General features: G+C 33.0%; 1 protein-coding gene across 1 annotated transcript in view; it reads right to left on the bottom strand.

Annotated features, from left to right (window-relative positions):
• Window positions 1–5,787: 5,787 nt before the first annotated feature.
• The window catches only part of LOC113177341 (uncharacterized), a 339,679-nt gene continuing 330,586 nt past the window's right edge, over window positions 5,788–14,880 (bottom strand). The window contains 3 exon segments of the mRNA XM_077791585.1: window positions 5,788–5,994; window positions 5,996–6,131; window positions 6,133–7,771. Coding sequence (XP_077647711.1) covers window positions 5,851–5,994; window positions 5,996–6,131; window positions 6,133–7,771 — 1,919 coding nt within the window. The 3' untranslated portion in view covers window positions 5,788–5,850.

Here is a 14,880-nt window from a genome sequence, read left to right on the forward strand (position 1 = left end):
CTTGGTTTTTGTTCATTTATTGATAACAGAGTACCCTCTATGGTGGTTTGAGAATGTCATTCATTAGCGCAATGTCTCTCTTTACAGCAGCGTGGGCAAATACACAGTATTCTACTCCTTTGATACCTAGTTTTGTTAAACCCTCCTCCTATGAGGCAATTCCTTTTAAAATGTCCTGTTTGTTCACAACTGTAGCATGTTTTTGGCCTGGCATCTAAATCCTAATGTACTGCAGCTGCCAAGACTTGACCTTGTTCATTAATGTCTCTACATAATTTAATATATGTGTTTAAATCTTCATGTTTCCATGGTCTAATGACTTCTCTGCACCAACAATTCACTTGCTCATAAGCCAGTTGTTTTATTAATGGCATTGCTTCTTCTGTATCCCCCCAAACACTGGTAGCTGTTTGAATAAGCCTATCCACAAACTCAGCATAAAGTTCATTAGCTCCTTGTATTACCTTAGATAATTGACCTTGTAAACCTCCATGTCCTTGTAAGGTCTTCCATGCCCTAACCCCATCTGCAGCAATTTGTGAGTATATGGCATGATCATAAGCAATTTGTTGCTGCTGATCCTCATAAGGTCCCTTTCCTAACAACATATCTAGATTTCTCTGAAGATAACCAGCTTCTGCGTTTCGCCTAGCCATCTCCATGCAAAATTCCTCATTGGCAGCCTTCCAAACAGGTATTGTCCTCCATTTAGCACAGCTTTACACATACTAGTCCAATCTGCTGGCGTCATATTCAAATTGGTAATGGATTTGACCAAGCTTATGGTGAAGGGTGCTTGAGGACCATAGTTTGTTACAGCCTTGTTTAGCTGCTTCATTGGTTTGAAATCTAAAACATGGTGAATTCACTGCCTTCTGCCTGTTCAAATACAAGGCATGCTAATCTTTAAGGTCCTTGCAAAATTCCTCATTGGCAACTTTCCATAATAGGTATTGTCCTCCATTCAGCACAGCTTTACACATAGTAGCCCAATATGCTTGCTTCGTGTTTAAGTTGTTAATGGATTCGACCATGTTTACAGTGAAGAGTGCTTGAGGATCATAGGTTGTTACAGCCTCTTTTAGCTACTTCACTGTATTGAAATCTAAAGCATGGTGAATTCGATGCCCTCCTGCCTGCTCAAATACCGGGCTTGTTAATATTTGAGATCCTGTCTCAGGATCCCATCTATTAACTACTGGGGTTGGGGGCCTCCCAGCATATAGAGGTGGCACTGTTGGTTGGACATTTATGCCCTCTGGTGATAGAAAGGTGTTAGTAGCAGTATCCTGTTGTAAATTTTCTCCTGATGGCTTTTTCTGCTCTAAACTTTCTTCCTCTGAGTAGTTCAAGAGACCTTCTCCTTTACTTTAATTTTTTCCTGTCTCACTAGCTCGAGAGACCTTCTCTTTTACTTGAATTGTTCCCTGTCTGACTAGCTCAAGGGATCTTCCCTTTTACTTGAATCTTTTGACTAGCTCAAGAGACCTTCTCTTTTACTTGTATAAATGTTTTCTCCTTCCTCTACCCTTGTCTGAACTGAAGACTTTGGACTAAGCAAACAAGATACGAACATCCACAATAGCAATGTGCCAACTGGCGGAGTCCCTGGGCTTTTCTTTTCTATTATTTTTAAATCTTCACCATCATGGTTCCATTGTGATATATTTAACAACTCCTCCTTAAAAAGCCATGGGCTACATTTTTATATTGTATCAATGTATGCCCTGACTGCTCTTGATTTTACTGGGATGCCTCCTTCCTCTAACAATTTACTTAAAACTCTTTTGGTTTGTTTGTTTTTTACTAATTTCTGATCCCATATTTCTATTATAACTATAACACAACGCAGCAAGATAATGCCAAGCAAAACTGAAACAGACTGAAACAAAAGTGGAACAACAAAAAAAATCATTATAATAACCTTTCTATCCTCCTGAAATGTCCATCCGTCCTTTCTCCCTATCTGTTCCTCAGATGTAAATAGTTTTTTTCCTCAGGTGTGAGCAGTTTTCTTCCATCTTACACATTTCCATGAACAGGCAACTTAAAACAAAAGCAAAACAAAATGAAAGAAGAATCTTAAAATGACTACCCATCCTCTCGCCCTGCCCTCAGGGCTGAGCAGTTTATGTTATCACTTACCCTCAGTTGTTCTGTGAGCAGGCCAAAAAATGCTGCAGTCTGGCTTTGCACATTTCATGAGACACTTATCAAGCAGAAACAAACTTTGTTTGCTGGGGCCACTGTGATCCAGTCATCACCTGGCAGCTGGAAGATTGCTAGCAGCTGAAAGTTTGCTGGGGCCCCTTCGGCTGTAGCTCTCAAAAGCATCTTTCTGGTATTTTTCTATAACATTATGAAACAGACTAAAACAACCTCTGTGTCTTATTTCTAAAGAAGACAGGTGAGAATTTGCAATGTATTATCAAAAAATTGTGTAAAAGCTTTAGAATAAGAACTGTTATGCATTCACTGAGTGACCTTTAGTGAGTGATTAAATATCTCTGAGTCTAAGGTATCTTACTATGAGAGTGAGTAAAACATCTAAGATTACATTTTAAAAGCTCTGGTATAGTTTAGATGGTAATGGCTTAGCATTTCTGATTCTTTTTTGTTTTTATATTTCAAAGGTGATATCTTGTATTTCTTATATTCCTCAGGGTGCTTAGGTTAATGTATTGCTGTTTACTTTGGGACTCAAATATGTGGAATTTATTTTGTTTAGTAAACAAAAGCCAGAGTGGTTCCTTAGAATATAGCAAAGACTCAATGAGAAAGTTTTTATTTTTAATGAGAACTGTCTCATTGCTAATGATTATAGAGGGAATTTACATCTGGATGACACCCATTAATCAGAAATGGTCTGAACTGACAAGGTCAAAACCATTAAAAAAAAAAACATGAATAAAGAGGAAGATTAAAAAAATTGGTTTTATGGCTGGAAACTATTGAAAGGTACATCATTGTTATTAATGAAAAAGACTGATTAAAATTAGCAATGTTCTTTAAACGTACATACAAGAACAAATTCTTTGTTAAGCAAAAATGCCCTGTGCAGGCAGGGATGGCTGAAATATACTATTTTTAACTCTAACTAGGAAAACTTTTCTAGCTCAATAAATCTCTCTATTCCTTTTCTTGCTTTTAAAACCAGAGGAGCATTACTTGTCTTTTTTAACTTTCTGGATTGTTTCCCAATTTGACTGCAATAAAATATGCAGAAAACTTGGGAAAATATTACAAAGCATACAAATGGAAGAAATGGAAGTGAATAATCTTTGCTAACTTTGTGACTTTTTCTTTCAAATGCTGTTGTAGCTCAAAGTGGATAACTTATATTTCTTCAATTACCTTTAACTGATTGTATGTCCATTTTTCCCCTAGCATTTGGAAACCACACGTCATCCACTATTGGTCTCTTGCTTAAGTCTTTACAAGTTTTTATTTCTGCATTGTTGTGTATTGATCCAATTTATTTTTCTTCTCATTTAGTGTAGTTTCATATATAATTAAATTGATATAAATAGATATAAATGTCTATATTGCAGAGTGTACAATGTCCCCAGATCTTGTTAGGCATATGTTGCCCTAAACTCAGTTCATCATGAATTATATGTAATGTTAATAAAATTAAGAATAATATTCAATATGATTTTTGTATGAATTCTGTGTATACGAAGCTTTTACCCTATTGTAGCTGAAAAGGCAACATTTTGGTAAGGAACTTAATCTTTACATACAAACTTCTGTTTACTTTTTACTACTTGATCATCAGAAAATAAGACTATAAAATATAGCTCATTGATTATTTTATCATAAGTATAAGGCCTCAATCAATGTTGACTCCACATTCATTTCTCTAATACCTGCCATGAAATAACACTATCTATAGAATAACAAGGATGTCAGAATTTACTAATGTACATGAAAACACTTATCATTGACCGTATTCACAGAAAAATGAAATGTCTCCAATGAGGATGAAGTCTAGAAGGCCATTATGCACACCAGAAAGATAAAGCTCTTCTCTCCTGTAAGAGCTACCTTTAAGGTTGTGAAAATTCAGTCTATTAATGTTAAATTAATAGGAAATGTTAAAATGTTAAAAAGTTAAAATTCTAAAATTTATAAATCAAGATATGAAAATTTGGGTCTTATTTTCCTATATCTATATCCTTCTTTTAACTCTTAATTTCACTATAAATACAGAAAAAAAATATGATCTCACTTATGCAAATTGTATTCCACATTAAGTTTGATTAAAATGTGTAAAAGTATTAAGAGATGCTAGAGTATTATTTACTCAACAGTATGTTTTACTGTTACATAGAACATTTAGTCAAGTGGAACGATATGATGTCTGTCATTTAATAGGGTGCAATACATGAGTGTTAACATAAAAACAAATATTCAGTTTTAAAGATATATTGCATACATAAGGTAAATATAGGTAAAAAAAAAAAATCACTATAAACGTGGTGTGATGGGCCATGCTTGCAATCCAAGCAAATTGGGAAGCTGAGTAGTTTCAGAAGTTTAAATTCAGCCCCAGCTACTTAGTGTGGTTTCAAGCAAGTTAGCATGGCAGTTTCAAAATTTGAAAAAGTGGAGAGAGCGCTAAGAAATGTGGCTCAGTGTATAAAAATACCTAAGCTTACACTGCAATACAAAAAAAAAATAAGGTTTAAAATATTACACTTCAGTGTTAAATATCAAAAATAGATTTCATGTAATTCTTTTCTCAGTATTCAAAAGTGAAAATAGTAATTTTTGATTTAGGAAAACAATTATATTCTTTCAAAGATGAGGTTTCTTCACTATGCATGTATTATATTTATGACAGATATTTCTACAAAATAACTTAATAATGCTTAATAAATTTAAGCAAAAGTTAAAGACGACTACTTGTTTTCTAAACTTAAATACATGCTGTATGTTACTGATCCTCATGTACATCAAGGTATAATACATAGATAATAATTCTACTATACTATCACATTTATTATAAATGTTTCATTCTTATATAAGGCATACATTTTGGACAAAATCTGTTCAATATTCACTACTAGTATGAGTTTTCAGATGTTCAATGAATTTAAAATTTAAATACATTTTGGAAATATTATTTAGCTTTTTAAGGTTCCTGGGCACAATGAATTCTCCAAAAATAAGGAGTGTTTATGAAACATGTGGCTACGATTTATTTTCCATTTGTATTTTCTCTAACCAGTATGTATCCACAGGTGCTGAGTATTGGTGAATAAATTTTGGAGGCATTGTCACATTGTCAATTTTCACATTTCAAAACTTTCTCTATGCTATGATTATTGTGGTGAGGATTTAAGTGTTGTTCGTTTCTAAGAGTAATGCTACAATGGTCTCATTTGTAGAGATTCTCTCCAGTGTGTTTTCTCTGATTTCTAGTAATATATGATATATAATTTAAAATGTTTCTACATTCTCTACATTTATATATCTTCTTTACAGAATAAGTAGCCTAGTGGTGAAAAGAATTGATTTCTTATTAAAAGCTTTGCTGCATTGTTTCAATTTGTAGGGGTTCTTTTTTGTATAAATTCTGTTGTTAATAAGGTTTAGTCTTTCTTTTTAAATGTTTATTTTTTAGTTGTAGTTGGACACAATACCTTTATTTCACTTATTTGTATTTCTGTGGTGCTAAGAATCAAACCCAGGATCTCACACATGAGAGACTAGCACTCTACCACTGAACCACAACTCCAGCCCTAAGGTTTTAAAAGTATTATCACTTTATTTACATTTAACATTCACTAGGATGTTTTCTGCTGTGGTGAATAAAGTTTTATGTTTATTAAATGCTATTCCACATTATTCACATTTGTAGGGCTTTTCATCAGTGTGAGTGCTGTTGTGGTGAATAAGGACTGCTTTATTGCTAAAAGCTTTGCCACATTCCTTATATTTGTGAGGCTTCTCTCCAGTGTAAATGTTCCTGTGGCAAATAAGGTGTAAAATTTGAGTAAAAAACTTTGTCACATACATTGCATTTGTGAGGCTTCTCTCCAGTGTGAGTTCTGTTGTGGCAAATAAGGTGTGATTTTTGACTGAACACTTTGCCACATTTTTTACATTTGTAGGGCTTCTCTCCAGTGAGTTTTGCTGTGGTTAATAAGGTCTATTTTTGGACCAAAAGCATTGCCACATTCCTTACACTGGTAGGGCTTCTCTCCACAGTGGATTCTGCTGTGGCGAGTAAGGTTTGATTTGTCACCAGAAGCTTTGCCACATTCTGTACATTTGTAGGGCTTCACTCCACTGTGAGTTCTTCTATGTTTAATAAGTTCTGGTTTTCGACCAAACACTTTGCCACATTCTGTACATTTGTAGTTCTTATCTCCACTGTGAGTTCTTCTGTGGTTAATAAGTTCTGATTTTTGACCAAACGCTTTTCCACATTCTGTACATTTGTAGGGCTTCTCTCCAGTATGAGTTCTTCCATGGTAAATAAGTTGTGGTTTTTGACCAAAAGCTTTGACACAATCTTTACATTTCTAGGGCTTCTCTCCAGTGTGAGTTCTGCTGTGGTAAATAAGGTTTGATTTTTGACCAAAAGCTTTGCCACAATCTTTACATTTGTAGGGCTTCTCTCCAGTGTGAGTTCTGATGTGGCGAATAAGGACTGATTTTCTACCAAAAGCTTTACCACATTCTGTACATTTGTAGGGCTTCTCTCCAGTGTGAGTTCTTCTGTGGCAAATTAGGTTTGATTTTCGACCAAAACCTTTGCCACATTCTTTACATTTGTAGGGCTTTTCTCCAGTGTGAGTATTGCTGTGGTAAATAAGCTGTGATTTTTGACCAAAAGCTTTGCCACAATCTTTACATTTGTAGGGCTTCTCTCCTGTGTGAGTTCTTCTGTGGCAAATAAGGTTTGATTTTCGACCAAATGCTTTGCCACAATCTTTACATTTGTAGGGCTTCTCTCCAGTGTGAGTTCTGCTGTGGCAAATTAGGACTGATTTTAATCTGAAAGCTTTGCCACATTCTTTACATTTGTAAGGCTTTTCTCCAGTGTGAGTTCTGATGTGCCAAGTAAGGTATGATTTTTTACTGAAAGCTTTGATACATTTTGTACATTTGTAGGGCTTCTTTCCAGTGTGAGTTCTTCTGTGGTAAATAAGGTGTGATTTTTGACCAAAAGCTTTGCCACAATCTTTACATTTGTTGGGCTTCTCTCCAGTGTGAGTTCTGATGTGGCAAATAAGGACTGATTTTTTACCAAAAGTTTTGCCACATTCTGTACATTTGTAGGGCTTCTCTCCAGTGTGAGTTCTCCTGTGGTAAATAAGGTCTGATTTTTGACCAAAAGTTTTGCCACACTCTTTACATTTGTAGGGCTTCTCTCCAGTGTGAGTTCTGCTGTGGCAAATAAGGTTTGATTTTCGACCAAAAGCTTTGCCACATTCTTTACATTTGTAGGGCTTCTCTCCAGTGTGAGTTCTGCTGTGGTAAATAAGGTGTGATTTGTCACCAAAAGCTTTGCCACAATCTTGACATTTGTAGGGCTTCTCTCCAGTGTGAGTTCTACTGTGGCAAATAAGGTGTGATTTTTGACCAAAAGTTTTGCCACAATCTTTACATTTGTAGGGCTTCTCTCCAGTGTGAGTTCTGATGTGGCAAATAAGGACTGAATTTCTACCAAAAGTTTTGCCACAATCTTTACATTTATACGGCTTCTCTCCTGTGTGAGTTCTACTGTGGCGAATAAGGTTTGATTTTTGAGCAAAAGCTTTGCCACAATCTTTACATTTGTAGGGCATCGCTCCATTGTGGTTTCCTCTGTGGTAAATAAGACCTTTTTTTTTTTATATGATTTCTGGTATTCACTCTCACTTGTAGTTTTCCATATTTTCTTTTGTGGGAAATAGTCAAGATCACAACTTGTATATTTTGCACTTATCACTTCATGAAATATATGTTTTAGGCCCTTTTCTGGTGAATAGTCTTGGATATGATTAGGAGTCATGGCTGAAATAAACAAAAATAAAAAAAATCAATACCTATTAGACTGGGATAAACATATTTTTCATACATAACATGAAATTAAGGTAAAATAAGTACATCAGGAGTGTAGCAGATTAGTAAGTCCAACGTCACCATAAATCCAAAAAATATATATATTAGTTCAAAAAAAAGAAAGAAAAAATTACCTTGAGATTATTATCCAAATTCTTATAGAGACCATAGTATCCAAGAGGAGTACATCATTAAGAAGAGTAATATAATGAAGTGTATAAAAGTATAATTAGCAGCCTTTTTTCCTTCATAAGATACTATTATGTATTTGGGAAATATCTACCAGCCACCTTCACTGTCAGTAGAATAAGAGAAATGTAAAACATATACAAACATTTCTTGTTTTTTCAGAGTGTCCAAAAATGGTTTTTGTCTACCAGGACATAGAGACATGAAAATAACAAGTAGATTTTGAGTGATAATACCATAAATATTCAACAAGGGTATAGAGGCAATGGACTCTTAAAAAGAAATATGAACAAAAACTTTCCTTAGAAATATACACATATGTCTATAAAATGTTTTATGAAAACGTTTTAAAAGACTATAAAAACCTTGCATAGCCTATGGCCATAATATTTGGATGAATTCAACACATGACAATTGAGTATAATAAATTGATTTTTATATTCATGTGATATGAGAATCTAACTTATTGACAAATACAACTTTGTTTATTTATAAATATATCATGGTATTTTATACTATATATACAAGGTAAAATGACTAAATAGAATGAATTAACAAAATCATTATTTTATGTAATTACCAATTTTGTTCCTACAAGGTATTGTATTCCTTCCACTAGCTAGTACTTATGAAGAACATAATATACTCACAATGTGGTAAAATAAAACTCTTCACCCTATTATGCTCAATAAAATAAAAAATATGGAGAGTTTTACTATAATATCAACCCTACACAAAACATAGTACCTGGTGAGCAAAATTTTGATCACTAAATTTCTGACTTCCACATGTGAATCAAATGCTCCTACAACTTAATATCTGTCTTCCACCTTTCACTTAATTCAAAGTCCTGCATATATTTCTTATAACACTTTAAGAGACAAAATATTTTATAACTAAATAATAATAGTACATGAGTACAGATTTTTAAACATTTGACATTAATGGGCACACACATTGAGTCCCTAGCTTTAATACTGAGAAAAATTTTGGTACTAAACAAAAAAGCAGAGGTATCTCTTCAATTTTCTTATTTAATTGTTCATGGATACATATTTAGTACTGGCAATTCTGGATCTTTAGGTCATCCAACTTTTAATATTTCATGTGTAATGCTTTAGATTACCCTAAAAATTCTATATCACGAACTACAACACAAGTCTTCTTAAAATTGTTTGAGCCATGCTGTTTCTAAATTTTTGTGACTATTCTCAAACATAAAGTACTTTTGCATGGCCTCCCAATTAGCAAATATTACAAAAATGCAGCACTTTTCTTGCATATTTTTATTTATCTAAGTCTTTACATTTTTTCCCAAAACTGGAGTATATAATCTACTGTTGGCTCTTTTAATAAACAAATAAAAAAAAAGTACAGCAAATATAAACAAAGAGAAGCATGGCTAAATCCAAGTTACAAAAAAAGAAAAATAAAACATAAAGAATTTAACATAAGGATACTAACAGTTATGAATTACTCAAAGATCACCAAATAACTATTTAAAAACTTTAGAGACTGAAATTGAAAAATATTAACATCAATGAGCACAATGTTTATGTGAATAATTCTTTACAAAAAAAAAAAATGAGAGGGGCATTCCTAGTATGCAAATCTGAAATTCTACAAATAAGGGCGAGGCTTATCAAGGAATGCCAAGTTTAAGACAAGTCTAAGCAACTTGTAAAATACTGTACAAATTAAAAATCTGTAGGATATATAAAGAGAAGTGGTATACACACACACACACACACACACACTGTGTTTTGTGTAGGGTTGATATTATACTCAAAGACTCTCTCTCACTCTCTCTCTCTCTCTCTCCATATATATATATGAAGAGTGAAAAGAATCCAAGCATGCCACAATAAAAAAAAACAATGATCCAGAAATTAAATCACTAATCAAAATTTAAACATATAAAAAAATTACAAAGTAGAAGTATAATGATTTATTCACTTCAAAATATTTATGATTACTGATGCATTATTGGAAAACACAAAACAAAAGAAAAAAATTTACTAACAAAATTTAATCTAAAAAAGAAAATGTCAAGTCAGTTCCAGCAGAGAGCATGGAAAGTAACCAAGCATGATCTGCTCGTAGAGGCCCTATTTGTTTAAAAATGGATAATGCTCCTGCCTTTACATCTCATCCTTTTGCACAATTTTTAATCAGTGAGATATAGTTTTAAATCATGAAATTTCTCATACTTCTTTTGGATGAGCTTTTGTTGAGTGAGCATATTGTATCCTAATACTTGCCTTTTAAAACAGAAACAAAGATATAGCCTCTCTTATATTAATATGCCTTAAATATTGTTTTATTTACAGTTAATGTGCTCAATATATAACATAAAGTTAATACTCAAAATTGATCTTCTGCATTGAATAGACATTTTATTCTCAAACAGCCATTACCAATAAACTTATGTAATATATGAGGTTCCACCTGACCAGCATGACAAGATCCTATGCCTTTGATCACATGGGGAAAAGCATAGACTGCTACACGTATGCCAACATGTCCTGTTTGGACTCTAGCTTCATGCTTGAATAATAGCAATTATAAATGTACATCAGGGACTTCACAAGCTGATTTCTAAGTTTCATTAAACCCTGGAAGATAAGAGTTCATCCAAACAAGAGAATAATCATTCTCCTCAAAAGGGGAGAAACATTAAAAGAGGACCCCAAGATACTTGAATTCTAGTTACTTGGGGAGACATAAAACCATTAACACCCTCAGCTCAAAAGGTGTTGGCTAAAATGGGGTTAGAATATACTCTAGATAACTTTGTTACTGCTTTGATTGCTAAGCTCACACAAAACTCAGTAAATGCTTTGGTCTTAATAACAATTTTGCTCTGTTTATGTACACCAACTCTGGGAAATTGAGTCCTGTCAGATCCTTTACTTCTAGAACTCATTACAATATCTTGACTCACTTGCATAAAATTGTTATATACCTGCAAAAATGTCTCATGGTATTCATTGTTGTCTTAGCAGAATAAATATGTCCTTACCATCCACATAGTATTTAATAGGTCACCATCCTGTGCAATTTTTTCGTAAAAGATTTATTCCTCTTGATAAAAACTGTGATGATTCAGTGAAGCGTCTCTCTAAGGCAGATTTAACGCGTTGACATTCTACTTGGTGGGTTTACCTGGACTAGCTCTACCGGCTTATAAAACTACTATGATACTCGCCTCTGCTATTATAAACAGTATTAGCCATGTCTCCATGGATGAAAATATGCTTAATGAAGAACAAAAACAACATTGTCAAGCCATACTTGACAATCATGCTGCTATTGATTGTCTGTTATCGTTATATCATAAAGGTTATAAGAAGTTTAATACCATGTGCTCCTTCAATTTAAGTTATCATAGTAATTTTATTTCAAAAGACTTAGATTACCTTAAAGATATCATTAATAAGGTTCAACTAGATGATGAATTTTGGACTTGTTGGATTAGTCAGCTTCATATATACTCAATTTCATCTGGGTCAAAAATATTTATAGGTGGATGTTTACTGATGTTGGAAATTGCTGTTGTCTATGCCTGCCCTATTATTTGCCCCCACCAGCATTAAGGAGATAAGTAATATTATTTATTCAAAAGGCCTTTAAAAAGAGGGGAGGTATTAGGTATTCTGACCTTGGAATAGACAGGAAAGTGTGGGGGTGATAGTAACTGCCACCCTCAGTCCCAAAATTGTAATGCCCAGCAGTTTCTCCCTGAAGCTATTAAGACAACTCTACAGGTGCACTATCTAGTTTCTGTGGTAATGCCCTTAGGGAGAAGGAGCTCTATATTTATATTAACTGTACCTAATCTTGGTTAGCTAGCACTTGGGGTTAAAGAAACACTGAGTTAGAATGTAGTCATGGTATCAGAAGCTATGTAATTTGGGGGTAATATATGTGCAGACGTTAAGAGGGGTGGCCAGTTCTTTTTCTTTTTTATTTTTCACTGTATGTGTGTGTGTCTCTCTCTTCTGTTTGCCCCTTTAAAGGTTTCCTCAAAAGAAGATTTGAAACAGATCATGCTGGCCCTCACAACAAAAGGTAAGTTTTGATGGTTAATCTGAATAAACTGGGACATCACTAAAAAAGAAAACAGAGAACAACAGGATTTTGAAAATGTGATAAATATAGGGCAGTATGTGTTCAATGATTAAAATCAAAATAAATAAACCTAAGCTTCTGAAAATTTCTTCTGAAAGATAACTACTCTTTCAACATTTTTTAGTTTGGTTTTCTCCTTGACATTAGAATAACTCAACTGTGTCCCCTGCTATGTGTAGTCTACAATAGTTTACATCACTAAATAATACTAGGTACTACTTATCTAATGTGAAGGATGTGTAACACACAAAGAAAGAGACAGATTAAGGAGTATATATATATATATATATATATATATATATATAGAGAGAGAGAGAGAGAGGAGAGAGAGAGTAAAATATCTGTACTAAAAAGGCCCTTTTTCTTTGAAACATAAATCTGAAACTAATTTTTATAGAGAAGTTCCCAGAAGATAGTCTGCAACAAAAGTAAATTAAATAATAATTAGAAATTAATAATTTTAAAGGGAAATTAAACTTACCCAGGAATGCCAAGTTTCTATAGTTCTCTAGCATCACATCTCTATATAATTTTTTCTGAGCAGGCTGAAGGCAATCCCACTCCTCTTCAGTAAAATCAATGGCTATATCCATAAATGTTAAAAGTTCCTAAAATAAGAATAGGTAACTAAATAACACATTGACAACAGGTATATTTGCAGAGTGTGTAATGTAAATACAGTTGAAATTAGAGAGTTAGTAGGTAGTGTTTTGTAACACAATGATACTATTATCTACTTCTGCAGAAAAAGTGATTTAATTTCAAAAAAGTATACATACTCCACATTTATGAAACACAATATAAAACTCAGGCATTATCATAAAAATATATATTTTGTCATTTTTTATATCTTGATCTAAATTATACATATTTTTCAGAAGAGAAAACCATGGTAATTAAGAAAGGGAAGCCTCAAATTTTAATTGTACAACCACTAATCAGAGATTTACTAATGTGTAGAATCTTTTTTGTTATTTCTCTGACTAAGCTGGCTATTCTGAATGTGTACTGAGATCTCTAGTAATTCCAATATCAATGGTATAAGAGAAATTTTGAAATGTAACAATGTAGACAGACCACTAAATGGAAATATTTAATAGTTTATTTAAGTTCAAACATTTTACGGCTTTTATATATGTTATTAATATAAAAAAGCAACAACAATACTGTTTAAATTTTCTTTTTTATAATTTTAACATTTCTTAACATACAAATTTATATATATATATACATATATATACACAAATTTTAATCGATGTTTATATTGTATGATATTTATAATAGAATATACATATAGCTCTTCAAACAAATATATATTTTTTTTTATTCTAAAGGTTCTTTCTAGGGCTGAGGATGTGGCTCAGTCGATAGCGCACTCTCCTGACATACGTGCGGCCCGGGTTCGATCCTCAGCACACATACCAACAAAGATGTTGTGTCCGCCGAGAACTAAAATATAAATATTAAAAAAATTCTCTCTCTCCTCTCTCACTCTCTCTAAAAAAAAAAAAAGGTTCTAATTCTACATGACAGTAAAATCGATTTTATGGTATTATGTAAACATGGGATATATCTTATCCTAATTAAAATTCTGTTCTTTTTGGTGGCTATGATGGTAGGATTCACTTACAGATATATATCTTTCATATGTCTAGGCTTTATTTATTTATTTTTACCATTGTGTAATCTATTGATCTTCTTTTCTTTCCCTTCCCCACTTTATGAGCTTTAGATTTTACATATCAGCAATAACTTTCAACTTTTGGTTTTATAGAAATGGTTTGTTAAACTTAGCATAAAGTCTCCAGATTTATCCATTTCCTGGCAAATGTCCTAAAGTTATTCTTCTTTATGGCCGATTCATACTTTAGTGTGTACATAAGCAACAGTTTTTTATCCTGTCATCATTGAATGGACCCATTCATCATTGAATGGTTGGTTTTATAGCTTAGCTATTGTGAATTGTGCTGGTATAAACATTAATGTGGCTGTGTCAATGTAGTATGCTGATTTTATGTCCTTTGGGCATATACAGTGCAGTCAAAAAACTGGGAAAAATTGTGGTTCCATATCTTTAACAGTATCCATACAGGTTATTATGTTTCACTTCCATACAGCAGGAAAAATTGGAATTCATCTATACCTGAGGTGAAAATAAAACATACAAAAAATTACTAAGCCATAAAATGACTAGAATTTATTATCAAATCATCCATCCCAATAAAAAGTATAATTTAAAAAGTAAAAGTAAAGAAAGTCTTAAGCAAAAGAGCAAAATTAAAAGCTATTAAAAATAAACATAACAAAGAGTTACCAGTATCAATGTTGGTGCTTTCAAAAAGCAAATGAGCCCAGTCTAGTAATGGGCACCTGTGGTTCCAGTGACTGAGGAGTATAAGAAAAAAGGATCATAAATTCTAAGACAATATTATATATAATATTGTCTTATATATATTTTATTGAGCAACTTAGTGAGGCACTTAGCAACTCAGCAATACTCTG

This window comes from Urocitellus parryii, chromosome 11 (assembly GCF_045843805.1).
Source record: "Urocitellus parryii isolate mUroPar1 chromosome 11, mUroPar1.hap1, whole genome shotgun sequence".
Lineage (NCBI taxonomy): Eukaryota > Metazoa > Chordata > Mammalia > Rodentia > Sciuridae > Urocitellus > Urocitellus parryii.